The 23124-nt window shown below is 51.6% G+C and overlaps 2 protein-coding genes across 38 annotated transcripts in view; one reads left to right on the plus strand and one right to left on the minus strand.

Moving 5' to 3' along the window:
• Positions 1-20297, plus strand: part of PRRT1B (proline rich transmembrane protein 1B) — a 51500-nt gene extending 31203 nt beyond the window's left edge. For 8 of the 26 annotated variants that reach the window (XR_009503804.1, XR_009503784.1, XR_009503782.1 and 5 more), the window contains 6 exons: positions 9520-9595; positions 10061-16008; positions 16175-16679; positions 16785-19483; positions 19671-19777; positions 19888-20297. The gene's annotated coding sequence lies outside the window, so the exon portion shown is untranslated. The remainder of the gene's footprint in view (positions 1-9519; positions 9596-10060; positions 16009-16174; positions 16680-16784; positions 19484-19670; positions 19778-19887) is intronic. The other 18 variants (XR_009503792.1, XR_009503793.1, XR_009503785.1 and 15 more) reach the window with 16 other exon arrangements.
• RAPGEF1 (Rap guanine nucleotide exchange factor 1) overlaps positions 9981-23124 on the minus strand; it is a 139945-nt gene continuing 126801 nt past the window's right edge. For all 12 annotated transcript variants that reach the window (XM_059925887.1, XM_059925882.1, XM_059925886.1 and 9 more), the window contains 10 exons: positions 21342-21426; positions 19356-19448; positions 18273-18458; positions 17380-17464; positions 17147-17241; positions 15626-15704; positions 15434-15535; positions 14164-14261; positions 12929-13057; positions 9981-12586 (listed from right to left, as the gene is read on the minus strand). In XM_059925887.1, the coding sequence (XP_059781870.1) occupies positions 12436-12586; positions 12929-13057; positions 14164-14261; positions 15434-15535; positions 15626-15704; positions 17147-17241; positions 17380-17464; positions 18273-18458; positions 19356-19448; positions 21342-21426 (1103 nt within the window). In that variant the 3' untranslated portion in view covers positions 9981-12435. The remainder of the gene's footprint in view (positions 12587-12928; positions 13058-14163; positions 14262-15433; positions 15536-15625; positions 15705-17146; positions 17242-17379; positions 17465-18272; positions 18459-19355; positions 19449-21341; positions 21427-23124) is intronic.

Below are 23124 nucleotides of genomic sequence, written 5' to 3' on the forward strand. Positions count from 1 at the left end.
CTTTTTGTCTTTGTCTTTCCGAAGGTTAACCACGCTGTGCTTAGATGTGTACAGTCAGCCCTCCCTATCTGTGGGCCCAACCAGCTGCGGGGTCACATACTGTTTAAGATTTGAGGTTGACTCTGGTGCTGACTCCGTGGGTACAGAGGGCTGACTCTGGGACCTGAACTTCGGTGGATTTTGGTATCCAAAGCGGGTCTTGGAACCAATCCCCTGTGGGGCTACTGAGGGACCACTGTATTTCTTTTTAATTATCCTGCTTGGGATTCATAAGGCTTCTTGAATTTAGGGCTTGATGTTTTTCAGTCAAGGACCAATCAGAAGGCATAAACTATGGAGTAATTTGAACAGAGAAAGATTAATATAATTATTAACTGTGAGAGAAGAGCAACTATGAGGGTGTAGAGGGAGTGCTAAAGTTACCCAAGGGTGAAGGTGAATACCCGAGGAAAGCAGATCTCAGGAGGGCCCAAGTCCCCATGCTGGGATTCGGAGCTCGTTGCAGAAGGTGTGGTCAGTCCACTGGGCGTGCTGAGAAACACACTGGGTCACCCAGGCCACAGCTGGTTCAGAGCTGGGTGAGCCGAGGCTGGCAGGTGGGCATGCGTACAGGGTGGCACAAGGCCTGGGGGCCACAGTGAGAGGATGAGCAGGTCAGGCTGGGCTGCAGGCTTGCCGAGAAGACAGCAAGGTGTGGGTAGAGGGCGTGGCTGGGGCAGAATGCACTGGATTCCTCCCAACACGTGCCTCTAGTAGCCCTGCGGTCAGAGCGAGAAGAAAGACGCGGTCTCCACGCCTGGAGCCGGCGCCTGCTGCAGGACCCCTCCAGGGACAAAACCCTGCGCTCCCCGCACACGGGAAATGCTCCCTGCAGAGCAGCAGATAAATGGGAGACGTGGACATGAGGAATGAGAAACTGATAAACCGGCATGATCAGTTTTGGAAACTTCTTTATAAACAGCTTTACTGAGGTGTGATCTACATATCATTCTGAGTATAACTTTAAATTTAGTACATTTACAAAGTTGTGTAACTATCGCCATGAACCAGTTTTTAAACAATTCCATCACCCCAAAAGATCCCTCATGCCACCTGCAGTCTGTTTCCACTCGCAGGCAACCACTGGTCTGCTCTCCGTCTCTAGATTTGCTTTCTCTGTACATTTCATTTAAAAAGAAGCAGGAAATATACCGTCTTTTGCATCTGGCATCCTTCATACCCATGTTTTTGAGGTTCATCCATGTTGTGTGTCAGTTCATTCCTTTTCAGTGCTAACTGGTGTTCCATTGTATGGAAATATGTTTTGTTCATCCTTTGACCGGTTGGTGGACATCTGGATTATTTCCCCTTTTTGGCTATTGTGAATAACACCGCTATGAACGTTGCTTCTACTTTGTTTTTTCCTTTTCTTTTGCTACTCCGGTTAGGCTTCTCATCCCATCTCTTCCTGCCTTGTGTTTTGTCCATACTTTTCTCTCTTCAGGCTTCATTCCACCCCTAGCTCCTAATCTATCTCCAGTTCACTAATTCTGTTTTTTTAAAGATGTATTATTTATTTATTTTATTTATTTTTGGCTGCATCGGGTCTTAGTTGAGGCATGTGGGATCTTCGTTGGCACGCAGGCTCTTCATTGTGGAGCACGGGCGTCTCCCTAGTTGTGGCGCACGTGTTTTCCCTCTCTGGCTGTGGCGTGCAGGCTCCGGGCCGCGTGGGCTCTAGAGTTTGCGGCACGCGGGCTCTAGTTGAGGTGCGCGAGCTCAGTAGTTGTGGCGTGTGGGCTTAGTTGCCCCGCGGCACGTGGGATCTTAGTTCCCCGGCCAGGGATCAAACCCGCGTCCCTTGCATTGCAAGGCGGAGTCTTTACCACTGGACCACCAGGGAAGTCCCAATTTTGTTAAACACATTCACTGAGTTCCTTATATCAGTTAATGCATTTTTGGGTTCTAGAATTTCCGTTTTCCCTCTATTTTCCAATTACTTGCTGAATTTCTCAGTCCTCTCTTACACCTAGACAGAGTGTGTGTTGTGCTTTCACAACTACATCTGGTAACTCCAGAATCCCAGCCCCTGCAGGTCTGATTCTGTCCATTGTTTCTGGTCTTCTTCTGTTCATGCTTCTTTGTCCCCTTGTGTTCCTGGTTATTTTTTGTTGTATATGAAAAATTAAATATATTGAGGCCTAGGATGATGTCAACCTCCTCCAGTGAGGCTTTGCATTTGCTCCTGGCAGGCGCCTGGGTGCTAGGAATCCAGACTGAAGCTGGTTTGGTACAGGGCTGTGAGGGCTGGTATACTCGTAGTCACACAGCTGGAAGGTATCTCCTTTGGGGTCTCAAAATATGAATTCTGGACTTTTTTTTTTTTTTAAACCTCCCTCTTCTCAGAAGTGCTGCCGAGCTTCTCAGACACCTCTTCTGGAATTGGCAGGAATGTGACCCCAAATGTCAGGCTTCCTCCCTGGATTTCTGTCTCCTCCTGAATCTTGGCCCAGTAATTCTTCCTTCACCTGCCCTCTCTCTGATGAATTCAGGCAGGGATTTAAAAATACTCGGTATAGCTTTCCTAGCAGGATGGCTGGTCTGAATTACCTAGTGTGCCATTCCCAGAAGTGGAAAATTCCTTCTTAAACGTTTTTAGAATAAACTTGTCAAGAACCATATAAAATCCTGTTGGGACTTTCTTTGGAATAGTTTTGAAATATATACATTAATATGAGGGATAACTGACATCTTTAAGAAACTTAATCTTCCTACCCATGAATATGTGTATCTCTCAACTATTAAGGTCTTTATTATTTTTAAATGAAACCTTATTTTTTCATTTAAAAAATACATAATTTTATTGAGGCATAATTGACATATAGTATTAGTTTCAGGTGTAAGATGTAACGATTGATGTTTATATATATTGCGAATTGATCACCACAATAAACCAAGTTAACATCCATCATCACATAGTTACAAAAATTTTTTTCTTGTGATGACAACTTTTAATATCTACCCTACGAGCAACTTTCAAATATGCAATGCAGTATTACTAACCATAGTGACTGAGCTGTACATGACACCCCCATGACTTATTGTATAACTGAGAATCTATACCTTTCGACCCCCTTCACCCATTTCGCCCACCTCTCCTACCTCAGGCAACCACCAGTCTGTTCTCTATACCTGTGAACTGGGTCGCATTTTTTTTTTCTTCTCCAGATTCCACATATAAGTGAGACCATATGGCATTTGTCTTTCTTTGGCTTATTTCACGTAGCATAATGCCCTCAGGATCATCTTTGCTGTTGCAAATGGCAAAATTTCATTTTTTTCTGGCTGAATAATGTTCTCTTGTGTATATATATGCCACATCTTTATCCATTCATCCATTGGTGGACTCTTAGGTTGCTTTCATGGCTTAGCTATAGTAAATAATGCTGCCATGAACATTGGGGTGCATATAGCTTTTTTTGTTTGTTGTTATAGAAAGATAAAAATATATCTGCTTTCATAACCCCTCCTACACCCACATATAGCTTTTTAAAATTTAAAAATTTTTAAAATTAGTTTTTATCGGAGTATGGTTGCTTTACAATGTTGTATTAGCCTCCACTGCACAACAAAGTGAATCAGCCATACACATACAGATATCCCGTCCCTTTTGGACTTCCCTCCCATTTAGGCCACCACAGTGCCTTAGGTAGAGTTCCCTGTGCTATACAGTATGTTCCCATCAGTTGTCTATTTCATGCGTAGTATCAGTAATGTATATGTGTCAATCCCAGTCTCCCAATTCCTCCCACCCCACCCCTTTCCCCCTTGGTATCCATACATTTGTTCTCGACGTCTGTGTTTCTACTTCTGCTTTGCAAATAAGATCATCTATACCATTTTTCTAGATTCCACATATATGTGTTATTATACGATATTTGCTTTTCTCTTTCTGACTTACTTCGCTCTGTATGACACTCTCTAGGTCCATCCACGTCTCTACAAATGACCCAATTTCATTCCTTTTTATGGCTGAGTAATATTCCATTGTATATATGTACCACATCTTCTTTATCCATTCCTCTGTCAGTGAACATTTAGGTTGCTTCCATGTCCTGGCTATTGTAAATAGTGCTGCAATGAACATTGTGGTACATGACTCTTTTTGAATTATGGTTTTCTCTGGGTATATGTGCCCAGTAGTGGGATTGCTGGGTCATATGGTAGTTCTATTTTTAGTTTTTTAAGGAACCTCCAGACTGTTTTCCATAGTGGCTGTATCAATTTACATTCCCACCAGCAGTGTATGAGGGTTCCCTTTTCTCTGGTATTTACTGTTGGTAGATTTTTTGATGATGGCCATTCTGACTGGTGCAAGGTGATACCTCATCGTAGTTTTGATTTGCATTTCTCTAATAATTAGTGATGTTGAGCATCTTTTCATATGTTTGTTGGCAATCTGTATGTCTTCTTTGGGGAAATGTCTATTTAGGTCTTCTGCCCATTTTTTGATTTGGTTGGTTGTTTTGTTGATATTGAGCTGTATGAGCTGCTTGTATATTTTGGAGATTAACCCTTTGTCAGTTGCTTTGTTTGCAAATATTTTCTCCCATTCTGAGGGTTGTCTTTTCGTCTTGTTTATGGTTTCCTTTGCTGTGCAAAAGCTTTTAAGTTTAACTAGGTCCCATTTGTTTAAATTTTCATTACTCTAGGAGATGGGTCAAAAAAGATGTTGCTGTGATTTTTGTCAAAGAGTGTTCTGCCTATGTTTTCCTATAAGACTTTTATAGTGTCTGGGCTTACATTTAGGTCTTTAATCCATTCTGAGTTTATTTTTGTGTATGGTGTTAGGGAGTGTTCTAATTTCATTCTTTTACACGGAGCGTCCAGTTTTCCCAGCACCACTTACATATAGCTTTTTAAGTTTGTGTTTTTGTTTCCTTCAGATAAATACCTAGAAGTAGAATCAATGGTTCATACAGTAGTTCTATTTTTAATTTTTTCAGGAATCTCCATACTGTTTTCCATAGTAGCTGCACCAATTTACATTCCCACCAACAGTGCACAAGGATTCCCTTTTTTCCACCTCCTCATCAATACTTGTTATTTTTCATTTTGATGATAGCCATTCTAACAGGTGTGGGGTGATATCTCATTGTGGTTTTGATTTGCATTTCCCTGATGATGAGTGATGTTAAGCATCTTTTCATGTATCTGTTGGCCATCTGTATGTCTTCATTAGAAAAATGTTCAGATCTCCTGCCCATTTTCGAAAAGTATTTTTTTTTTGCTATTGAGTTGTATGAGTTTTTTCATGTATTTTGGATATCAACCCCTTATTAGGTATATGATTTGCAGATATTTTCTCCCATTTGATAGGTTGTCAATTCATTTTGTTGATGGTTTCTTTTGTGTGCAGAAACTTTACTTTGTTGTAGTCCCAACTTGTATTGTTTTGCTTTTGTTGCCTTTGCTTTTGGCTTCAAATCTAAAAAATCGTTGTCAAGACTGATGTCAAAGAGCTTTCTGCCTGTGTTTTCTTTTGGGAGTTTTATGGTTTCAGGTCTTACATTCAAGTTTTTAATCCATTTTGAGTTAATTTTTTGGGTATGGTGTAAGATAGTGGTTTTCCCAACACCATTTATTGAAGAGACTGTCCTTTCCTCATTGTGTATTCTTGGCTCCTTTGCCATAAATTGATGATATATGTGTTGATCTACTTCTGGGGTCTGTCTTCTGTTCCGTTGATCTATGTGTCTGTTTTTATGCCAATACCATACTGTTTTGATTACTGTAGCTTTGTAATATAGTTTGATACCAGGGAGCATGATGGCTCCAGCTTTGTTCTTCTCGCTCAAGATTGCTTTGGCTATTCAAGGTCTTTTGTGGTTCCACACAAATCTTAGGATTGTTTCTCCTATTTCTGTGTAAAATGCCATTGGAATTTTGATAGGAATTGCATTGAATCTGTAGATTGCTTTGGGCAGTATGGACATTTTAACATTAGTTTTTCCAATCCATGAGCACAGAATATCTTTCCATTTATTTGTCTTCTTCAAGTTCTCTCACTAATGTCTTAAAATTTTTAGTGTACAGGTCATTCACCTCCTTGGTTAAATTTATTCCTAGGCATTCTCTTCTTTTTGATGCAATTGTAAATTGTATATTATAAATGAGATGGTTTTCTTTTTTTTAAAATTCATAAATTTTTGGCTGCGTTGGGTCTTTGTTGCTGCGCGTGGGCTTTCTCTAGCTGTGGCGAGCGGGGGCTACTCTTTGTTGCAGAGCGTGGGCTTCTCATTGCAGTGGCTTCTCTTGTTGCAGAGCACAGGCTCTAGGCACGTGGGCTTCAGTGGTTGTGGCACACGGGCTCAGTAGTTGTGGCTCGGGGGCTCTAGAGTAGTTGTGTTGCACAGGCTTAGTTGCTCCACAGCATGTGGGATCTTCCGGGACCAGGGATCGAACCCATGTCCCCTGCATGGGCAGGCGGATTCTTAACCACTGCTCCACCAGGGAAGTCCCTTAATTTCTTATAATTCACTATCAGTGTATAGATACATAACATTTTTGTACATTGATTTTGCATTCTGCAACTTTACTGAATTTGTTTATTAGTTCTAACAGTTTTTGATGGAGGCAAGTGTTGTCTATATATAATATGTCATCTACAAATAGTTTTATATCTTCCTTTTCAATTTGAATGCCTTTTGTTTCTTTTTCTTGCCTAACTGCTCTGTCTAGGATTTCTAATACTTATGTTGAATAAAAGTTGTGACAGTGGGCATCCTTGTCTTGTCCTGATGTTTTTCTTTGGCTGCGCTGTGTGGCTTGCGGGATCTTAGTTCCCTGACCAAGCATTAAACCCCTGCCACAGCAGTGAAAGCACTGAGTCCTAACCACTGGACTGCCAGGGAATTCATTCATTCATTCATTCATTCCAGTGTCTGTCTTGTTCTGATCTTTAAGGAAAAGCTTTCAGCTTTTCACCACTATGATGTTAGCTGTGGGCTTGTCATATATGACTTTTATTATGTTGAGGTATGTTCCCTCTATACCCATTTTCTTGTGAGATTTTTATCATAAATGATGTTGAATTTTATCAAATGCTTTTACAATATCTATTGAGATGGTCTTTTGGTATTTATCCTTCATTTTGTTAATGTGGTGTATCACATTGATTTGCAGATGTTGACCCATCCTTGCATCTCTGGAGTAGATCCAACTTGCTAATGCTGTATGATCCTTTTAGTGTATTGTTGAATTTTGTTTGCTAATATTTTTTGTTGAGGATTTTTGCATCTATGTTCCTCAGGGATACTGGCCTGTAGTTTTCTTTTCTTGTGGCATTCTCATGTGTTTTTGGTGAAAGGATAATGCTGGCCTTGTTTTAAAAAAAAAAAATGAGTTTGGAAGTGTTCCCTCCTCTTCTAGTTTTTGGAAGAGTTTGAGAAGAACTGATATTACTTCTTCTTTGAATGTTTGGTAGAATTCACCAGTGAGGCCATCTGGTCCCAGACTTTTGTTTGTTGAGAGGTTTTTGATTACTGATTCAATCTCCTTACTAGTAATCGGTCTGTTCAGATTTTTTTCATGATTCAGTGTTGGCAGGTTGTATGTGTCTAGGTATTTATCTGTGTCTTCTAGGTTTTTATTTGTGTCTTCTAGGTTGTCAAATTTGTTGACATATAATTGTTCACAGAAGTCTCTTAGGAGCCTCTGTAGTTCTGTGGTATCAGTTGTAATAGCTCCTCTTTCATTTCTGATTTTGAGTACTCTCTTTTTTTCTTGGTGAGCTTAGCAAAAGGTTTGTCCATTTTGTTTATCTTTTCAAAGAACCAGCTCTTTCCTTGATCTTTTCTATTGTCTTTTTAGTCTGTATTTTATTTCCACTCTAATCTTTTATTTCCTTCCTTCTACTAACTTTGGGTTTCATTTGTTCTAGTTCCTTGAAATTTAAAGTTAGAGTGTTTATTTGAGCTTTTTATTTCTTGATTTAGGTGTTTATTATTATGAATTTCCCTTTTAGAACTGCTCTTGCTGCATCCCGTAAGTTTTGATATGTTGTATTTCCATTTTCATTTGTCTTAATGTATTTTTTATTCTTTGACCTATTAGTTGCTCAGTAGTATATTGTTTAATCTCCATCTATTTTTGGATCTTCCCATTTTCTTGTAATTTCTAGTTTCATACCATTGTGACTGGCAAAGATGCTTGATACGATTTCAATCTTTGTACATTTACAACGACCTGTGGCCTAACATGTTACTTATGCTGGAGCATGTTCCATGTGCTCTTAGAAGAATGTATTCTGTTGCTTTTGGATGGAATGCTCTGTATGTATCTTTAAGTCCATCTGGTCTAATGTGTTTAAGGCCAATGTTTGCTTATTGATTTTCTGTCTGGATGATCTATCCATTGATGTAAGTGGGGTACTAAAGTTCCCTACTATTACTGTATTGCTGTTTATTCTCCCTTTAAGTCTGTTACTATTTGCTTCGTATATTTAGGTTACTCCTATTTGGGTGCGTAAATATTTACAAATGTTATATTCTCTTGCTAGATTACCCTTTTTCCTATAAGGTCTTATACATCTCTTATTGGGTTTATTCCTAGTACCTTAAGAATTGTGATGTTAGTATAAACTGGATATTTTAAGAATTATGTTTTCTAGTAGTTCGTTGTCAACTACTGTGATTTTCTTATTAATCTCTTAATTTTCTTTTCTTGTTGCATTGGCTAGTATCTCCAGTACAACAATGAAAGACAAAGTGACAGTGGGATCCTTACCTTGTTCTATTTTAAAGGAACTTCTTTAAATATTTCACCATTAAATATAACGTTTGCATAGGATTTTAGAAAGTAACATTTATTAGATTAAGGAAGTTTTTGATTTCTACTTACCTAAGACTGTTAGTTATTTTTTAAATTAAAATTATGAATGGGTGTTTTAATTTTTTTAACAGTGGTCTTTCTGACTACTGAGGTGAGTATATGGTGTTCTTCCTTTAATCTGTTAATGTAGTTTATTCAGGAGAGGCTAGGCCATGTTGTGAAAACTTACAAGCCCTGAAATCTCAGCAGCTTATTAGTAAGCCCAAATTCATTTTTCATTCGTGTAAAGCTCAGTGTGGAACAGTGGGAGTAGTCCCTGACTGGGTTCCCTCCAGTTAGGGCTCTGCCATCTCAACACCTGGAATCTAAGTATGCCATGGTGGAGAAAGTGCACATGGAGGTGGCACACCTGTTCTCAGTTCCCCAGGAAGGAAAGGTGTACCAGATGGGAATGCCCAAATAAGGGTCTAAGAAAAGGAATCAAGTACTATCAATCATCACTCCATCTTTGCATTTGAGGATGTGCCCAATGGGGAGTCTTGATTTTTACGTTATCATCACTGGTTTGGGGTTGCTAAGATTATAATTTTTGCATCAGTAATTAATTTTGCCTATAATTTTCTTTCTTGTCCTTGTCTGGATTTGGTGTCAAGGTTGTATTCCACTCATAAAACAAGTTGAGAAGTGTTTCCCTTCTTCTGTTCTCAGGGGCATTCGCTTAAGACTGAAGCTACCTGTTTGTTTAGCATAAATTACCTGTTAAGCCCGTCTGGACCTGATGTTTGTGAGTGGATTTCAAATCCAACTTAATTTCTTTAATGTTAAGTACCTCTTCTTTGTAGTACTTATTATAGTTGTAGTATTTCACTTGTATGATTTTTAAATTAAGAGGATTCAGTGAGGTAAAGCTGCCTGCGAAGTGCTTGGTACTCAATATATGCTAAGTAACAATAGTGGTGACAGCTCACCAGATACTGTTCCAGGTATAACTTGCTGAGCCTTCACAGACTGTATAAGGTAGAGCTGTCATTACCCCCACTTCCAGATGGAGAAACTGGGGAACAGAGAAGGGACCACAGAGATGGGGACAAAAGACCCCCCCCCCCAACACCCCCTGCACCTGCCAGGCGCCCAGCCCACGAGGAGGTCACAGAAAGGAGACAGCTCAGTTGTCACTTTGACACACGTGGCATGTGGTACACAGGTGGCCACAGCTTTCATCTGTGTTTATTTTCCTTTCATATAAAAGTTACAGGTTTGAAATGTCTGCAGGAAGATGCCACCATCAGCCAGGTTAGTCGGGGATATATTACAATGTAACACTGGGGAGGCGCGGGGCCGTGGGAGGGAGGCGCTGCTCAGAATCGGGGTTTAATTCAGCCCTGGCACGTGCCTGCCCTTGCCCTGATCCACCCACACCTGCAGGTGAGAACTGCCTCTGCAGGGAACGAATCCTCCCGAGGGTGTCTTTGTCGTAAAGACTGATTCGTACACCTGATCTGGCCCCTGAGACAGACAAACCACAGCCAGGCTGGCAACTCCCAGAGCCAGAATGTCTCAATGAGGTCAAGGTGGGGAAGGCTGTCAGCCAATAAGTTAAAACACACATTGCACCTGCTATCCTCATGCAGGGTCACCTGGCCACGCCGGCCCCTTGTCCACCTGCACTGCCTGCCCAGTGCCTCGGCTCAGAGCCAGGGCTCCCAGCAATGAGGGGAGGTGTGGGTGCAGGGTCTGTTCTGAATTGAGGGACGGTGAAGCCCCCGAGCCCCGTTCAGCTCGCGGCTGGGACGCTGAGCCCGAAGCGCGGCGTCGGCAGTTGCCCGCCTATGGAGGGAGGCCCCAGGGAACCGCAGTCCACACAGCCCGTGGGCCCTGAGCACACAGCGGCTGCACACAGCGGCAGCAGCAGAGCAGGGCCAGGCCAGGAGGAAGGTGGGAAGGAGGGAAAGACTGAAATGAGAGGACTTAAAAAAGCGGGAACAAACTAAAACCCAACCCCACACACAATATTGTTCATAACCAGCGACTCTATACACACACTCTTTTTAAATAATAAAGTGACGCGTTCCGCCCGCTGCCGCAGGATCGCTGCCTGAGGGGTCGTAACTGACATTTCACAGATTTCCTCCCCTCTGCGCACAGGACAAACAGCTTCTTGATAAAAGCTGTTCAAAGACCCATGAAGGACTCAAAGTGACGTGGCTGTTTCTTTAAACAGTTAACAGATGTTGCTTTCTACTTTTCTTTTGTTCTGTTTGTTTAAACTGGGCTAAGCCCGAGTTGAGCCTGGTGTTCACCTGCCCCAGTCCCAAACCCAGGAGAAGTGAGCTCTCAATTATGTAAAACGAACAAAACAGGAGGCGGGCGGCCTGGGGGCAGCCGTCCGGATTCTGATGGCAGCCTGCCCGCAGGCCCACGTCTGGCTGGCACGGAGGCCAGTGGGTGTGGAGAGCCCCTGCAGACCTCACCTCAGATTGTCAACCTCAGCAGCGGGAGTGGTTCTGAAGGAGGAGGATGGAAAGAGCACCTGCTCCTGAAGACGCTGCGCCTCGCTGCCGTGTGGCAGGTGAGCCGTGGCCGCCAACCCCAGGGGGCGCCTCTGCGCCAGGCCCCTGGCCTCGCAGGGACACCCTGTCCTTCCCACTTGAGAGCCGGTCAGGCTGGCAGAAGGTCTGATGAGCAGAGAGGAGCCCCTTTGGGCCCACCAGGCTCAGCGCAAGGGAGGAGGGGGGCCCGCAGGGCGGGACGGATAGGAGATGGAGTTTAAGGCACACGGCAAGCGACAGAGGAGGGGGCTGCCGGCCCTCCCCCCGACAGAAATGCCCCTCCCCTCTCCCCTCTCTCTGGATTAACTCACCAAGAGCTACTGGCCCCAGCTCAGATAAAGTGTGTTTCTTGGATGGTCAAGTCCTTCCTTTCCAGCTGCTGCTTCCCAGCTCCCACGGTGCCAGAGGATGGGGAGGGCCGGTGGGACGGGGCGGAGGAAGTGAAGGGGCGAAAACATGACAGCCACGGCTGCTGCTCGTGACCCAGCAAGGGCGGGCCAGTACCGCGACGGGAGCACCAGCCCCAGGGCTCCTGAAAGGCCACCTGCTGTACCCTTCTAGGCCAGGTGAGAAGCTCACACCATCCTCCACTTAAAAAGTAGGACATGGAAAGTGAAAGGAGTCTTCCCCGGGTCTCCTCTACTTTCTGCCCACCCAACTGAAGGTCACGGGGAGAGCAGCCCCCGCCCCGAGGGTCCTTGGGCCTCTACTCATCTGTCATTTCAGGAGATTCAGAAGATTCCCACCATTCCTGGGCTGCTGCTGAAGTCCCTGCGCTGCTCCCAGGCTTGGGGGGAGGGGAGAGAGGGAGAGCGGAAGACAGAGCGAAAGCAGAAACCAAAACCAAACCCAACCCCCAGTTCACAAATCAGCAGTGAGACCGCCCGCTGGCTCCCCCGGGCCGGGGGTCTGCTCCTGCGGAGGAGGGGCAGGAAGCTGCTGCGGCTCCGGACGCCTGCCCGGCGGCTCTGAGGCCAGGACACGTGCCACCGCCACGTAACAGGTCCAAAGTCCCTGCCGGCCTCGGAGCGGCCCTCTGAGCCTCTCGAGTTCTCCTCGCTTGCGGCACCTGCTCCTAGGTCTTCTCTTCCCGGTCTGTTTTCCTCCGTGTTATGTTCCTGGGTTTGATTTTCAGAGAGAGTTCCCATAGCGCCTCCTCAGCCAGGTGGTCACTGAAGTCGTTGAAGAAGTTTATGATGTCGTCGTTTCTCCGGATGTCATAATGCCTGGTAGAGGAAGGTGGCCAGTGAGAGCCAGTGTGGGCCAAACAGCCCCAAGACCCCTTGGAGGTGCCACGTGTGCCGCCCCAGCAGACCCACGGGGCAGGGGCGCCCACGTGTGACGCTGGCGCTCAGAGCGTGAGCTGCACCCCGCAGCCAGGCTCCCCTCTGCACGAGGTCCCAGGGAGACCCCACTGCGCTGGAGTCAGGAGGGCCAGGGCTCGCGGAGGACAAGCTGGCGGCCAGCGCTGGGTGCAGGCCCTGTGCCACGCTGGAAGCTGTTGGATCCCCGTGGGTCTCTGCTCAGTGCACCCCGCCCGCCCGGTCCCTCAGGGCGGCAGCACTCACGCCTGCTGGAAGCACCGCATGCTGTCCAGGATGTTGAACTGCTGCCACCGTTTGGAAAAATTCACCTTCCCGTCAATATAGTCTGGGTTTCCCAGGTGAACGAAGGTGAGGTCCTGCAGGATGAGCCCCCTGGAAGGACGGAGAAGCAGGTTAGACTCTGGAGGGTGACCTGGCGGGTAGTCGGTTGATGGGCGAGCCGGAGCCCGAGCAGCTGCCAAACCCACAAGCGCGTCTGCGGGGAGGGGAGGCGTGAATTCCTGACTCAGGTTCTGGTCTCTGGAAAGCGGGCTCAGGCCCCCTTGCTACGGAGCCTCTTCAACAGCCGTCCCAGCCCAGCAGAGCTCCGGTACAAGTAACAGATGAACAGGAAAGAATGACACCACCCTGAACTTGAGTGGCGGGGTGGGGGTCACACGCTGTCATCAAACAGGGCGCGAAGCCCCATGGCGAGTGGGGGCAGTTCTTGCACAGGGGGAGCCCAGCCTGAGGGGCACAGCCACGCCCACCCAAGCAGCCCGGCTGGGGAAGGGTGGTGTGCTCGGCCGGGGCAGGAAGGCTAGGAAGCACGGCAGGGCCGTCGGCTGCAAGACCTACGCTTCGGAGCGTGGAGGCCAGGGCCGTGCCGCCGCACACTCAGCCCGGGACAGCGCTGTCTCCTGTCTCTCTCGGAGATTCCCACCGTCCACTAGCATATTAAGGGGTCCGGTGAGTCCCGCACAAAACTGTTTAGCTTCAGTTTTTTCTGTTATTTCCCAAGCTTACGTGACGTGGGATTCTTTTTGGCGAGATACCCATTTAGTCCGTGGCCCACACTTGGGGACATGCTCCCTGAGCTGCCTCACGCCAAGTACTCTCAGGGTTCCTGGGGTGGCCGGAGGGCCCTCCGGTGGTTGTGACGTGCAGCTAAGCTTGAGGACAGCGGGACTATAGCACGCTGCCGCTGGCGGGGGAGGAGAGGTGCTGCACGGCTGTCCACACGTGCGCCTCAACAAGCCCACTGGCCGATGGGGGAAGAAAGGAGGAGGAGCAGGCCTGGGAGGGGGGGACCGAACCATTTTCGCTGGACCCCGCTTTCACTGAAATTGTTTAGCAAGGCGCATGTTTTATTTTCAAAGTTCAAATAGAAGCACAAACGTCTGGGTTGGAACCCTTTAAGGGAGGGCTTCTCCACGGGGGCCCACTGTACCCCCCCCGGAGCACGCGAGGGGCACACCCAGCCGGGAGGCTGCACTCACAGGTACGGGATGCACGGGGGCTCCACCTCCGAGAGGGCGGCCCGGTAGGCGCGGAAGGAGGACGAGCTGTCGATCAGCGTGCAGTACTCCGCCAGGCCCTGGCGGGAGGGAGGCGCAGTCCCTGAGCACGGCGCCGACGCTGGGGCACCGAGCCCCCCGCCCCCCCACCAACCCAGAGCCAGGCCAGGCCTTCCGTGGGTAAGTGGCCCATGGGGCCGCGGTGCCGACAAAGAACCGCGTCTCTGAGCAGCCAGCGCCCCGTGTGCCGGACCTCAAGCTGGGCTCCTGCTTGGCTGTGCCCAGCGCTGCAGCCCGCCTGAACCTCAAAAGCACACACTGGACCATGTCACTCCCGGCCCCCAGCCTGCCTTCGCACCTCACCGCCCTCAAGGCGGAGTCCACCAGGGATGGCGGGTGAGCTCGCTGCTCCTGCATGCAGCGTGGGTGGGGTTTTTGCCTGTTATGTGCCTCTCGCCTTGATGTGTCACCTCCTCCAGGAAGCCTTCCCTGCCTCCTCAGGGCCTGTTATGTGTTCCTGGAGCAGCTGGTGTGAATGTCCCATTTCTCCATACACCACTGTCTCATAACTGTCCCTTTATGTTGCCCCATGAGACGACCCCCAGGTAGCCCAGGCGACGCTCAGCCCTGTGGGCTTTGTCTCTCTTCCAGGAACAGCACCCACACAAAGATAAAGGTCCAATTCCTTGCCAGGTCCCCCAAGACCCCTGTGACGCAGAGCCATTCTCCCTAGTGATGTGGCCACGCTGGCCTCTGTCCCCTCTGATGGGAACTCCCCTCCCTTCCCAGGAAGCTCCTATTCGGGTCATGGTGTGATCGACACCTCCTTAGGGGGCCTCCCTGACCCCCAGGCTGGCCCAGACTCCTCGTTCACATGCTTGCTCAGCACCCCATCCCCATCCTTCTCCCTGTAGTACCTGCCCTGAAGAGCTCCACCTAATAACGGGTCTAGCCTGTTCAGAGTACATCCCAATGCCTAGTGCGGCCCGCACCCAAAGGAGCCCCTCTAGAAGCCTGAGTCGAGGGCAGGAAGCAGAAGGTGAAGCTGGGACCCAGGCACGGTTCTGCGGTACAGGCAGCAGGACGTGACGTGGCGTGACAACCCCGGCACTCACTAACACCAAGCCCCACAGGGCCCAGTGACTGGAGATTAGAGACAGGAAACTAGGGCAGGGTGGGGCAGAGCACGTCCCACCACAGCCGGGCCTCGCGTCCCACAACTGCCCTCCCGGCTGCCCTCCCAGCCGCCCACCTCTGAGGTCTGCTTCTGCCACTCCAGCCTGCGGATGGGGGCCGAGTCCAGCGCCGAGAGGATGGCCAGGTAGGAGTTGAAGTTGTTCAGCTTCCGTAAGTGCTGCAGAGAGAGGGTGGGGGCAGGGATGGGCGGGCGGGTGGGCAGGCAGGGGCTCCTGTGGCAGGCTCTGGGGAGGGTGCCCACAGTTACCTTCATGATCTTGATGAACTTCAAGAGCAGCCGTTCCCTGTCTTGGGCCTTTTCCTGTAACATGATGATTGACCGGACCCTGCACGGACCAAGGGGAGAAAGAGACAGCTGAGCTGACCCGTCTCTCTTCAGGCCTCTGGCTGGTCCTGGTGGCAATGGGACGGGGGCACCTGCACCAGCTGGCCAGGAGCCCGTGCCTACGGAGTACCCCGGGCTCACGAGGCACCAGGTGTACCCCTGTCTCTGCTCTGAAGGAGCTCATGGCATCCCAGGGGTAGGTAAGAGGCCACAGAGAGATCCAGCGGCTGGGACCTCTGACTGTGCGGATGGACGCGCTCCCGGCGAGCGCTGAGCCTGAGCACCACGGCGGCTGGAAACGCTCAGTGAGTGGCCTCAGGATTAGCTCAGAGACGAGTGGGCGTGTGGGCTAAGAGGCCACCTTGCTGGCCACGAGGGAGGGCACCTCTCAGAAACTTAGCAGCAACCAAAGCCAAAGGCCAGCCTTGCACGAGGACCTCACGGTGGCCTCGACCCCCTGTGCTTTCACAGGGACCACCGCCCGTCACCCAGAGGACGTGCCCCTCTTCTGACCCATTAAAGGGCACCGGCACCGAGTCCACCTTGAGCACCGGGGCTCTGAAGGGGCTCCACCCACATCTCCTCCCAGGCAGGCCCCAGGGGGGGTGTCTGGAGCCCCCGGGCCCAGCAAGGGGCGGGGCTGGAGGCCGTGCTCAGGGCTGCATGGCTTGTCTGCCCTGGAAACCACCTCGTCCTCTGCCGGGCTGCTACGCTGAGCACGTGTTGCTGATGAGTGAAGCGCTTCCTGTGGTGCAGAGAGAAGCAGCGCAAGGGGGAGAGGACCCAATTCTCCTCCAAAGAGCAGTCCCTAGAGCACTTACAAAACAGACGTTTCCCTGGTGGTGGGGATGGATTGTGTGTGTGTCCGGGGTCAGTATGAGACTGCTTGGCCGCCACACCCAACCATCCTCTACTGAGGCCGAGAGGCCGTGGACACCCTTGAGTCGCATCATCTGTCAGAGTCAACAGTTCTGCTGTATGTTACAACATAAATGCACTTTTGGGCTTCACTTTGCTTTAAGAATTGAAGGCTAAATAAAAGTGTTAGTACAGCCACTCCTTTGCTCTACTTCTCTTTCAGGCAGAGTCAGCGTGAGGCTCAGTCCTGAGGCCACCTGGCAGTGGGGAGGCTGGCAACGGCCAGTGCAGGATGGCAAGTTTAACACCTGCTCCCCTGCCGCCAGCGATGGCAGACAGACATTACTAATAAATCCCGGCTGAGTCCTCCTCAACCCGCCCCCCAGGTGGCCCCTTCCAACGTGCAAGGACGCCCTGTCCTGTCCCTGCCCTTGTCCTGTCTCTGGTTCACAACGAATGCCCACAGGGCCCCAGACGGAGCTGGGAGGAATGAAAGGGCACCTCTTTCTCCTTGCCGTGGGCGCTCTCTGCGAAGGACACACAGGCCCCCATCCAGAAGTGCTTTGCACTGAGGCCCCTTCTTACCAGTAGGACATGTTGTTGAAGTGCTCCGTGAACTGGGTCAAGTTGGGGCTCTTCTCCTCGTTCTGCTCTTTTGCCCAAAGCAAAACCTCAGGAATCTGAAAAAGCAGGTAGACCGGATAGAGCCTGGGCCCTCTGGCTCTGCTGTGACGCGGTGGCTTCTCTCACTCGGCGACAAGCAGCAGCGCTCACCGGGGCCGGGCACAGCCCTCCCCCAGCCCCACGCGTGCCCATACCTCTATCTTATAAAAGAGCTCGGCATCTAGCAGTGTCAGCTGCTCGGCTATCTCATGGCTGTGAAAGTCATGCAAGGTCCCGGGCCTGGAAGACAGAGGCACGAGATGAGTGGTCAGTGGACGGGACGGCGGGGGCTGGGTGGGGGCCGCACTTCAGGCCTCAGAGCTGAGGGAACACGACTTGCTTCACAGCAGCACGGAGGCCACGCAGCGGGGCGGGGGCGGGGGCGGGTCAGGACCAGCCTGCACTCGTCTCCCTGGGACCACGGGGCCTGCCTTCCTCCCTGCCTCTGCCCGGCAGGCTCGGTGGCTCCACTCGCGAGCCCGTGAGCCCAGCTGCCTGAGAACGCACAGCCCGACCCCACTTCAGGGCCCAGTGGGAACAAAGACGGTGCCATGTGATTGGAGCTGAGACACCAACAAAGAGGTGATAAATCAACAAACCTCCACGGCCTCGGGAGAGGGCCAGTGGAACCTCTACACAGGCGGAACCTATACACAGGTTCTCAGGAACAGTCAGGATGGCACAGGGGGCGGCTAGAATTAAGTTGCCACGTTAGCGCCGGGAAGAGAATGAAGTGCTGACCACAGCCTGAAAGGCATTCCTGTCCCCTGTCCTGGTAAGCCCCTACACGCCCTGCTGCCCCACTTCCTACTAAAGCGGTGATCAGTCATACAACGTAACCCTGGAGAAGCGGCCCAGCCCCGGGGGAACCCCTGGGCTGTCCCTGAGGCACCTCGTCACAGGGCCCGGGCAGGACCGGGAGGTGAGGCGGTGAGGCTGGGGGCGGGGAGGGGGGCACTGAAGGAAATGGAATGGAGCGACAGCTGCCGGTACAGCCCTCGGCAGAGGCAGGGCCCGGAGAAGCCCGGGACGACGGCGGGCGGCGCACCTGGCTGCCACGCCCCTGGCCGCCAGGGGCTGGTCGGAGTCGGCACACCTGAGCAGCCTCCTCTGCTCCGCCTTGTCCAGGATGTTCTTCCGGAGCACACGGGCCAGACTGAGCTCCCCGCTGCACACCAGGCGGAAGACCAGCTCCATCAGCAGCTTCAAGATCTCCTCCGTCAACTCCACTAGGCTGAAGGGCCAAGCGCCATGCAGTGAGGGGCAGGGACGCAAGCATAAGAAGAGGGCTGCTGCCACCGGGTCCAGAACCCCCTCAAGACACCTGAGACACCCACCAGCAGAGCTGGGAAACCTCTCGTGGGAAGAGAGCCAGAGAAGGTCTTGGGATGGCTGTCTGCATCCTACAGAGTGCCAGGAGTGGTCCCACTGGTAACAAATAACTGCCATTCTCTCAGCAGATGGTCGCTGGCACTGGATAAGCACCAGGGACCATGCTGCGGCCTGGGCTATGGAGACAAATCCTGCCCCAGGGGAGCTCCTGATCCCACGGGGGTGATGAATCATGGCGAGGTCTGGGCTCCACAGACCAGACAGCCCTAGGACGCCCCTGCACAGTGTTCTATAAACACGCAGTATTTCACAGCCCCACCCCGTAATCACTAAGGCCACCCCCCAGCAGAAGGTAAACACATTGAGGGCGGGGCCTGGGTGGCTTCCTTACCAAGGGCTCTCTAGACCTAGGAAAGGGACCTTGTGCATTGTGTTTGTTAAATGACTGGAAATGGCAAATGCCACTCAGTCAGGGGACCGTGGAAAGATGAGGAGGGCAGCCAAGGTCTAAGCCACATACCAGAGGGATGGCCCCCACAAGGAAATCAGGGCTGGGCCGGGCCAGGGCGGGTCTGAGGGGACAAGTCATTCTCCCCAGGGGTCATGTTAAAGCAGGGAGGAATGAGCCCTGTCCAGGGCCTTGGGCAGGGCTCTGTGGACACAGAGCCCAGGAGATGCAGGTGAAATGTGACAGGAGGCCCAGATCTCTGCGGGGAAGCCTGTGCCCCGGCAGGGACCCCGAGATGCCCACGGCCTGCTGGGTACCCCCGGCCACCATCCCCCGGGCGGAAGGACTCACCAGAGCTCGTCCACCACCCGTACCAGCACGAAGAACGTGTTCTTGCTGACGCGCTTCTTGAATGTGTCAGCAAAAGGAGAGAACTTCTCGTACGTGGGCGCAGGTTAAAGAAACAACCATCCTCACAGGTAGGGACGGAGAAGTGAGTGGGAGGGCCGCCCTCCTCCAGCCCCCCTTCCCTGAGCGAACCCTGGGAACAAGGGCATGGGGAGGGCAGAGGACCTGTGCGGGGTGGCAGAGCTGCAAAGTGAGGTTCAGCCCAGACCTCTCTGACCCCGAGGACTGTTCTCGACCACCACCCTCTCCTGCCTGCAGAACCGTCTCCCTGCGCTCCCAGGCTTGCCTCTCTGTTGGGATCAACCCAAGGTTCCTGTGACCGCTGAAACGCTGAAGGCTGCATCGCTGAGCTCAGGCAGAGAAAGGTGGTCAGAAAGCACTTGCCCTAAAATCCCCGGGTCCTTGGGGAAGGCGCACAGCCCCCTACAGGGGTCTCCCTCCGCTCTCGTCACGAGTTCCCATCACCCTTCCACAGCTTCAGAGGCTGCCTGCACATCTGCCCTTCAAACACCTGGCTACTTCCTCCCTGAGGCCGTGGGTTCCACCTTGAGGGTCATGACTTCTCGCTGCCCTCGTGTTCACCAAGCCTCCAGACACTTCTATGGCTCCATACCGCCTGCTCTCTGGAAGGAGCCATGCACCAGGGACAGCGCCGAGGGCCGGCAGCACACAGGACCCACTGGCCAGCTGCGCCCAGGATCTCAATGCTGCAACACGCCCGTTAACATGCCTGAAGCGCCAAGCAGGGCAGATGCTGAGGTGCCGAGTCAGAGAGGCCTGGGGGGCACTCTCCCTCCAAGCTGCCAGACGGGTCACTTAACCTCTCTGAACTTCAGTTTCCTTAATTACACAGTAGGAAATAATATCATGGTGCCACATAACAAATGGTAGTGATGTGTGTATAAAATGGTATAGCGGAGCGAGATTACCCATGCAATCGCTCAGCATCATAACCGACACCAGGACGTTCTCAGCAAGTGTGAGTTACTATCATTCGCTGACCCAGGCCGCTGAGCCACTGAAGGTGTGAGGCGGGAGGGAATGAAGTCTCTGCACATGGGGGGGGGGCCAGGGGATAGAGGAGGGCAGGAGGCAGAGGAGGCTCGGGCACACGGGAGGCGGTGGGAGAGCTGGGAGGACTCAGGACTTCTGCCCCAAGGGACAGCGGCTGTCCAGCAGATGGCAGTCACGGGCTGTGACGCAGGAGGAGGCTGAGAGCAGGGACCCTGGGCTGGAACAGCAGCTCCTTAGCCTTGGCAGGATGGGCAGGTTTGGACCCGAGAAAGAGGCAATGGAAGTGTGTCCCTCCAGGCCTCGGGATCTTCCCTGGCCACTGCTGTGGGGAGTCGTATCTGAAAGGGTGAGCCCGTGGGGTAGATGTGGTCGAGGGGCCGGAGGCGACTGTGCTGTGGACGTGGAGTTTCCGTCCACTGCTGGGTCTGCCACCTGGGGGAGTGGCCGTGCCTGCCCCTGAGGTTGTTCTCTGGAGTCCTGATTCCCTCAAACCCTGCGCACTTCGTACCCATCACCCCTAATGCCCTGGGGCTCAGCTCCGCAAAGCTGCAGATGCCAGTGCCCTGGGTCTCCGCAGGGGCCCGCACACCCCCCCACCTCTCAGCGTGGGCCAGTTCTTTCTCATTCTTTCCCAGCATCACCCAGTGATCACAACTGCCATTTGGCAGCACCCTGTGTTCCAGGCACTTCCTATAACGTCACTCAGCCCTTTTACAGACGAGGGACGAGGCTCAGAGAAGCCTTGCCTGAGGTCCCAAAGCTGGGCCACGGCGGAGCTGGGCGGAGCACCTCCATCACTCCTGCCCGCAGCTCCCTGCGCGAGGGCTGTGTGGGCACGAAGCCCCCTCTCCTGGCTCCAGGAGGCTCTGTGCAGTGAGAGGTGTGGCGCCAGGGCTGAGGCACAGGCAAGGATATCTGTACTGCAGCTTCTTGATGAGCTCCTCAGGGGTGATGAAGGTCCTGTAAGTGGTCAAGAAGGCCTCACAGTACAACACCAGATCTGGAGGGAAGAGCAGTTGATTAGTGAGGCCTGCCACTGGCGCAGGGCACAGACAGGCAGTACACCTGCTGCAAGTACATGCCACCTCTGATTACACACTGAGAGCTTCTTGTTTGCCGGAAGACGACGATTCACAGAGTCTTAATCATCATGGGCATAGAGAATACAATTCAAACTCATCAGCAGGACTCTGAAGCTAAATCATAGGTAACACTTTAGGTGGCAGGGCCCAGGAACAAAAATCTTGGGAATTTCCACGTAGTGAGAGACCTAAGAAAAGGCCGAAGGGGCTCAGCCTGGCATGCTGCTGGACACTCAGGAGTGCAGGCTCTGGTGTCAGGGGAGGGCAGGGCCCACTGGGAGGAGCCCAGCCTGGAAGTCACGTGGGATTAGGGCTGGCAGCTCCCCACCCAACGCCTCTCCTTCCCTTTGGAGGGGCTGGTTCTAGCCAGGGATTCCCAACCTTTCCACATTCACAACAGACCCATTTATTTATGGCTATGACACACCCTCCCCACTATGCAGTCTCCGACACTAAGGAAAAAAGAGAGGGCGTGTTTTAAACGCAGGTCCCTGCTGGAGACAAATGACCTGGTCAGGCTTGTGAACTTCAGAGTTAGTCTGTGCTGGAGCTGAGGTTCGAGTCCTGATTCGGCTCCAAAGTCTGTGGTCCTCACCGTGAAGCTGAGCACATGCACACACATTATTTAAATGTTCTTTTCTGGACACAGACCACTTTCCCCCGTCTTCTCTCATTCCTCCCACAACTCATCGGGTGGAGGAACGTCAAGGACCCCGCTTCTCCGGCTGGGCAGCCCAGCCCTGCAGAGCCCTGGCCCCTGTCCCCGCCCCTGCTGCTCACCCCCTGGACAACGAGAGGAAAAGAAACACCGGAGCCTGCATCTGGGGCGTGCTCGGGTGACCCGGCTGGCGGAGCGGTGCCGTGAGGGAAGCTCACGGACAGGAGTTGCAGCAGGGGGCCAGCAGTGCTGGGCTCAGGCTCCTTCCTGGACCCCAAGCCCACCTAGCTCACTGTCAAATTTGGGCTTCTGTTCAAAGAGGGGCAAGGAAGCAGAGATGGGTCCAGGGGAGGGCAAGGCCCACTGGAAGAAGGGGTCCAAGGCTGCACCCCCTGAGCCACGGGGTCTCCGAGCCACTGGTGTGGTCTCTGGTCTGCAGGAAGCCACCTGCCCAAGGAGCTTGCCGTGTGGCCCAGGGCCTCTACCTCAACCGCCCATCCCAGGGACAAATGATTGGAGCCTCAAAATCTTTCCATTGATAAAACCGAGCGGAAGCCCCAGCGGGCAGCAGAGCCTCCTCTCCCAGGCACGGTCGGCACCGACTGGAAGGTCCTCGGGTTGCCCTGCCTACAGGGCTCCCTCTGGCCTTGGCCGCAGCCGGCTGCACCTGGCAGATCAGCAGTTTACTGCTCAGGGCTGAGAACTGGGGCCAGCTCCCACTTCAGCCTTTCACTACTGGACAAAAATGAGAGCTGTTTCTCATGCCAGGCTGAGGATGGAGCTCTGACCTGTCCGGCACGGAGGGTTTACTGAAGGCAGAGCAGGGGCTGTTCCTGGGGGATGTAAACAGATACTCCCTGAGTAATTCCTATGCGCCAACTCACTCAGTCTTCACACCCACTGGGCACTTTGAACCTCTCCACAAAGCTGAGTCAGCTGAGGCCGAGAAGGGACGTGC

This window comes from Balaenoptera ricei, chromosome 6 (assembly GCF_028023285.1).
Source record: "Balaenoptera ricei isolate mBalRic1 chromosome 6, mBalRic1.hap2, whole genome shotgun sequence".
Taxonomy (NCBI): domain Eukaryota; kingdom Metazoa; phylum Chordata; class Mammalia; order Artiodactyla; family Balaenopteridae; genus Balaenoptera; species Balaenoptera ricei.